The following is a 7,212-nucleotide window of genomic DNA, read 5'->3' as shown; positions in this document are numbered from 1 at the left end:
AGCCTAATTATTTCCCAAAATGTTGTCAGATACATAATATGTGTATTTGAGTGGACTGTTTAGGTGGAAAAAGAAAAAGCTCATGACCAAGCTCCATGATTGAAAGCTGCATTGAAACCAAGGACCACCCACCTCGCCATGCCTCTCCAATCAACTGTTTGAAGTTTCCGTGGTAAGCAGCTTGTTAAAAAATGATATATATTTCCTATATCATGACATTATATAATAATTGATAGTTCGTTGAAGAAAGACGGATAACAGCTGTCTCTGGGTTTCCCAAACTTTATTGTGCATTTCTGCCTTGCAGAGGAACAGATCATGGCGAGATATTTCTGACATTGTTGGAGTTTAAGATAATAAGATAATAAAAAGGATCATTATTAATCCCTGTGGTGAAATCTGGGTGTTGTAGCAGAGGAGTCTTTGTCTTAGATAATAGGTTAAATAAAACGCTGCTGACCCTGGGTCAGTGAACAACAGCCCAAAGGCAAAAGTATAGCCACAGTTACTGGCTACCACAGGGGAACAACAACAAAAAGTCTGTCATCGAAAACTTGGTTCCGGCGGCGTGTAGCTTTATGCCAAGCAAGCAGTGCAAAAATTTACCGTAGTGGCATGCAGTAATGCGCCTTTCATTTTCGCGGAAATAGGCTGTCTATTGCCATTCTCTTTGACAAACTCTAACCTTAACCAGCTCCTTAACAACGCCTAAACTTAACCGTTCTAACCTTAACCAACTCCGAAACAATGCCTAACCTTAACCTTAACCTTAACCATGCCTAACCTTAACCATAGAAATTATATTGCCATTCTCTTTGACAAACTCTAACCTTAACCAGCTCCTTAACAGCGCCTAAACTTAACCGTTCTAACCTTAACCAACTCCGAAACAATGCCTAACCTTAATCGGCGAAAGAATACACGTTAAAAAAAAATCACGTTAAAAAATATTTTCGATGGGATTCGAACTCGCCAGCAAACAAGCCATAGGATCCACAGCCATGTGTCCTTGCCGATTGAGCTATTTGTTGGATACTGAATAAGGGGCGGTGACTTATATATATTGAGCTCCGCTCGTGTCGCATGCGCGGGCACCTCGCGCGAGCACGCCGGCGCACGCACGCACCTGAGCGAGCACGCCGCCGCCGGTGCACGCACGGTAGCATTTGTCTGAAAAGAAGGGCGCTTTACCGCACTAGCGTGCGGTGACGAATGCGGAAGCATTTTTGCACTGCTTGCTTGGCATTAACGTACAGGCGTTCCGGCGACCACTCTTCTTGGTTGTAGTAAATTGGGTTCAGTCAGCCTGTCAAAGGAGAGCTGAATTAGTGGCGTATTCATTCATAGTTCAACATCCAATGACAACATAATACAGTGGAAAACTGTTACGTAACATGGGAGACGTGGAGCAAGTGGAGATGAATCCCAAGCCAAGACGTTCAGCTGGTTCCGCTGTCGCATGGTTGGACTGGAGGTAGCTGATGTTAGTGATGCAGAGTTTGTCATTGAAGATAACGGGGGGAACAGACAGTGTTTTGTTGTGAGACTTCCTTGTGGAACCACTCTGTCGATCCATATCCCCCTCCTGGTTATAAGCAAGGAAATTATAAAAGAAGGAAGGGTCATTACATCAGAATACTAGTGTTCTGTGCTCTGCTTGGTGTCAGACATTGGTGCCAGTTCTATTGAAGCCTGTATTCAAATTCAAAATATACAAGCTATGTGAGGAAATATACATCAACCAATATAGCAAATGTTAGCTAGTTATCAATGCAACAAATTGCAGATGATTCTGACATCCAAGCTATTTAAGTCATAAACGAGGAGATGGCTGATCCCATTCAACTCAATGTCGGCCGTACTGAACATTTCCACACTACGCACCAATGTGTGTTCATGCGCTACACGGTGACACGATGACTCTTCCTTCTTTTTTAGTTTCCTTGGTTATAAGCCTACGGCATACAGTGGACCCTATGGACACAACTGGATGACCTCGACTTTGCTGATGACCTGGCTCTCCTGTCACACAACTACAACCAGATGCAGGACAAGACAACCAAGCTGGCAACTACATCCCTTGAGACTGGGTTGAGAATAAACAGGAAGAAAACCAACCTAATGATGATCAACACCTCTACCAACAACACAGTCACAGTAGGTGATGAATCCATACAGGAAGTCAACTCCTTCACTTACCTAGGCAGTATCTTGGATAAGAAGGGCGGCACAGATGGCGATGTCACAGCCAGAGTAGGCAAAGCCAGAGCAGCCTTCATCATTCTGAGGAACATCTGGTCCTCCAAGGACATCGCCATGACAACCAAAGTGCGGCTCTTCAATTCAAATGTAAAATCCGTCCTTCTCTACGGTTCAGAGACTTGAAGAATGACGAAAAGAACATTGCAGAAGATACAGACCTTTATAAACAGCGGTCTGAAACGCATCTTTGGAATCCGGTGGCCAAACAAAATCAAGAATGAGGAACTATGGCTGAGAGGAAGACAGGAACCAGTGGAGAAGCAGATCCTGAGACGAAAGTGGGGATGGATAGGCCACACTTTGAGGAAACCGGCTACCAGTACTACACGCCAGGCCCTGACTTGGAATCCCCAGGGGAAGCGGAAGAGAGGGCGGCCTAAGAACACCTGGAGGCGGGACACTGAGGCAGAGCTCAAGAGACGAGGAACTACCTGGGGGGAGGCAGAAAGGACAGCCCAAAGCCGTTGTAATGGGAAATATTAAAGGACTAAACGATGAGCCGTTTACAAATCATTCTGAGTCATTATTAATAATAAGAAGAACGTTTATTTCACCGTGGCCACCTATGAAAGGACAGTCTATAGTCAGAGACAATATGTTAACCCACTAGCGTCTGGCCATAGACTGACCCAGAGCGCTGTTTCAGACATATGTTAAATACACAGTTGTCAGTCATAACATAATATCAGATATGATGATGAAGGTAAACAAAAATGGTTCTCAGTCAGTGGGAACAACAACAAAGAAGTTATGGCTGGGGGATGTCTGAGTGTTCTTAAAGAGACATACACACATTAACCAGTCAACCTGGTCACACTGAAAGTCACGCTGTATAACATGATGTCTCAACACAGATCTATAAGAACATGATAATATATTCCACGACACCGTGTTGGATGGAGAAAAGTCGTAGATGGCCTATGCTCCATTGGGAGCGATGGGCCTAAGTAAGTAAGTAAGTAAGTGGTTATAAGCCCCAGGTGCCGACCCATTACATCATTGCAATCATATAGGGAAGCTTGAAAGAACAGCAAAAGAGGGCCATGATCTACAAACTTTCTACACTTCATTCTATTCTTCGGTCTGCCTTCTGTGCCTGTACATGGAGTGCGACATCACCCGCTAGCTTGTATAAGCGTAGCATTGTGCAACAAAGGTTCATATTGTGGAAACAAATTTAAAGGGGACATGCATTATAAATGGCTTTTTTCAGTGTTTAGCATTGTTATATAGTAATAGGAGTTAGTATCAATGGGTCTGTGTCTCTAAATACCATATTGGCAGATTGCTCTCATTCAGTTGCGACAATTTCCTCCTCCATTTAATTAGGTCATTCTGATTTGACTCGCAAAGTGACGTAACGAGGCGCTGGTGGAGCTGATTGTGATCCGATTGGCTCTGTGGTTGGAGCCAATGCCCGCCCACAATTTTCATTTTCATTGTAACCTGACACTTCCTCAAACAGGGTTTGACAGGCAGAGAACAGCGAGAGGGAGAGAGAGAGAGAGAGAGAGAGATAGAGAGAGAGAGGGACGGCGGGAGGGACTGCAGAAGTGTGTGTAAATGTGTGTGCGCCATCTCTCTCCCTCGTCGGGGACACACACACACACAAACTTGACTGCGTGTGTGTCGGGGACGTAGGCATAGTGTAACCCGACACTTCCTCAAACAGGGTTTGACAGGCGAGCGAGGAGAGAGAGGGAGAGAGAGAGGGACGGCGGGAGGGACTGCAGAAGTGTGTGTAAATGTGTGTGCGCCATCTCTCTCCCTCGTCGGGGACACACACATACACAAACTTGACTGTGTGTGTGTCGGGGACATCTCTCTCTCTCTCTCTCTCTCTCTCTCTCGTTCTCTCTCTCGTTCTCTCTCTTGCTCTATATGTATCACACCTCTACTCCCTGTACACACATGACTGCGTGGCACAGCGGAACAACAACACAATCATCAAATTTGCTGATGACACAGTAGTGGTGGGCCTGATCTCTGCCAACGACGAGAGGGCCTACCTGGAAGAGGTAGAGAATCTGTCACAGTGGTGTCAGGAGAACTGCCTCTCCCTGAACGTCAGCAAAACAAAAGAGATGATTGTGGACTTCAGGAGGTCGGGGGTCAAGGACTACAGCCCCCTCAGCATCGACGGGGCACCGGTTGAGAGAGTGAACAGTTTCAAGTACCTCGGAGCCCACATATCCGAGGACTTGACATGGACCACACACATCGACAGTGTTGTGAAGAAGGCACGACAACGCCTCTACTTCCTCAGGCGCCTAAGGAAGTTCCAAGTCAGTCAGAAGATCTTTAGGAACTTCTACTCATGTACAATAGAGAGCAAATGACTGGCAACATCACCTCCTGGTTTGGGAATAGCACTGCACAAGACCGTAGCAGACTACAAAGAGTGACACGTTCAGCCGAACGCACAATTGGAGGGGGGCTTCCCACCCTCCAGAACATTTACAACAAGCGGTGCAGGGGGAAGGCTAAGAGAATTATTAAGGACTCGAGCCACCCGAACAACTGCCTCTTTGAACTGCTGCGGTCAGGCAAGCGATACCGGAGTCTTAAGGCGAGCACAGAAAGACTCAGAAGAAGCTTCTATCCCCAGGCCATCAGGCTGCTAAACGAACAATAAACACTATGCAACAACCATCAAATGCACACAGCACACACACCCACACGCACACACTCACTTAAACCACACAAACACACTTTATATTTATTGATAAAGGATTTGCACTACAACTCGTACACCTACTGTAAATTGTACCTAAATTGCACCTCATCCCATTTCTGCCTTGCACTATATAGTATTGTATATTAGTACACTACACAGTATTGTATATTATATGGTAACTCAGTTACGTCTATTCTGCATCGAACATTGTACATATGTCTATACTGAACACTGTGACCTTTTTTTTTTACTTCTAATTTACATGCTATACTATGTTATTTTATTTCATACTTATCTTGTCTTGCACAGTCTCTGGAGCGTAACAGAAGCATTTTGTATAAAAGTATTCTGTACTTCTGTATGACAACTATTAAAGAAACTTTAACTTGAAACTTGAAACTGTGTGGGTGACTCACTGAAAGTGCTTATGGGCGGAGCCCATCCAATAACAGGCTGAAATCCTGAGGCTGGAAAATTATGCGTTTGAGTACTCCATTAGAAATATAAAACAATGATTTTTTTTTTTTAAATAAACCTTACAGATGTCTTCCATAGACTCACAGGAATTGTGTAAAGTTGCCCAAATAGTGCAAGGAATAGCAATGCATGTCCCCTTTAACCATTAATCACACATTTAAAACTAAACCATAACGGTAGACAAAGTATTAGGAGCCCAACAGCAACTTAGCCACCACCAGCTCAGAGCTACCAATGCAAGATGTATAGGCGGAAATTCCCCTTGGACCCCAGGTAGGTAAAACTGTGGGTTGGCCACAAGTGTTCCCTGATTTTAATTGGCTTAGCTATGTTGGTCATGTTGATAAACAGGACTTTTATCTAGTGGCAGCTGCAAAGGACTTGAGTCTGTTTGTTTTATCTTGTATTGGTATGTGAACGAAAGTGCCAGATTATCAGCAAAGTTGGGGTCTTTCAGGGTTGAGAACAATGTCCAATCATATTATTCTAAAATGCTTTCCCCAAAAATATTGGGTCTTTTGGTATTTTAAATGGCCATTTATTTTGAAAAAAAAGAAAACGACCCGGAAGTGATCCCGTTGCCAGTTTGCATTTGCAACAGCGTTACCGAAAAGAGAGGCCATCTACCGTGATATTTACAGTCTAAAATGTCTAAAATACAGAGCCTAAGAACTGTAATCAACGAACGACTAACGGCCGCTGCCGTGGAGATATTTGTTGTATTTGAAAGGACGATAATAGAGTATGAGGAAGAGGTTGACCGCCATAAACAGGAGATCGACCGTCAACGTAGGCTGCTGGATGTTGTGCTGAAACCAGAAAGAACGTTACACAGAGCAGGTTTGTAAATTTACATTTACTTTTGTAGGCTCAACGTTAGGTTTGATCGTTATCTAAACGAAACATTCTGATGGCTACTTTGGTTGTCCAGCGAACTGCGCCAATAAGGCATAGTTTAACCACAGGGATAGCTAAAACAATAGAGATAACATGTAATGAATTGGGATGGAACCACATGGCAGCCATTTTACCTGAGTCCAGAAACATGCAAGAATTTAATGGAAAACTCCAACATTTTGGGAAATGAGCTTATTTGCCATCTACCCTGGAGTTAGACAAGAAGATACATACCCTTTTTCTTCTCTGTGCATGCAGTAGGAGTAGGAAGACGCGCACCGTTACCCTTTTTGTATCACAAACAGTACTGTATTTGCAAATCTGGTTTGATTGAAATTGATTGATTGAAAACTTTATTAAGGCGAGACACTGCAGGTGAATAGTCAAATATACTTTTTTTGTTGATTTTGAGATTTTGTTATATTTTGCTTCCTAAACATGTCTTCTATGAAACTAGTGACAATAAAACGTCAATAACACACATTTAGTTGTTTATTTTACATCATTTTGCCTTATTGCATCCATAAATGTGCACATATTTAATGGGGAAGTGCCTCATTTGCATATATAAACATACATTTCAGAAAACTTGCAATATATTTTTTCTTAGTTTATATGTACATAACAAATTGGAAAAGTTTCATAGTGATATCTATTCAAATATGTTTTGCCTATTAGGGGGTACTACACTGTACTACACTGTTTGTAGCATGTGTGTAGTTCTGTTCAGTTCAATAACATCATTATTATTATTATTATTCCGTTATCAGGCATGTGTTTAGGTTGTCTATTACTAATGGTTTGATTAGGTATTGTGTTTGTAAATATCTGTTTAAAAAAAAAGTATGGCATTTTACAATACAGAACTTTGAAGGCGTTTTCCCAAAAATGAGTTTTAA

General features: G+C 42.9%; 1 protein-coding gene across 1 annotated transcript in view; it reads left to right on the top strand.

Annotated features, from left to right (window-relative positions):
- Positions 1-6,038: 6,038 nt before the first annotated feature.
- LOC311248902 (uncharacterized protein) overlaps positions 6,039-7,212 on the top strand; it is a gene marked incomplete at its 3' end in the record, with an annotated part of 53,874 nt that continues 52,700 nt past the window's right edge. The window contains exon 1 of the mRNA XM_084338131.1: positions 6,039-6,256. Within this exon, the coding sequence (XP_084194257.1) occupies positions 6,064-6,256 (193 nt within the window). The 5' untranslated portion in view covers positions 6,039-6,063. The remainder of the gene's footprint in view (positions 6,257-7,212) is intronic.

Source organism: Notolepis coatsorum (assembly GCF_963971535.1).
Source record: "Notolepis coatsorum genome assembly, chromosome: 2".
NCBI lineage: Eukaryota > Metazoa > Chordata > Actinopteri > Aulopiformes > Paralepididae > Notolepis > Notolepis coatsorum.
The sequence above is the reverse complement of the archived record's forward strand: the minus strand, read 5'-3'. Positions and strand labels throughout refer to the sequence as shown.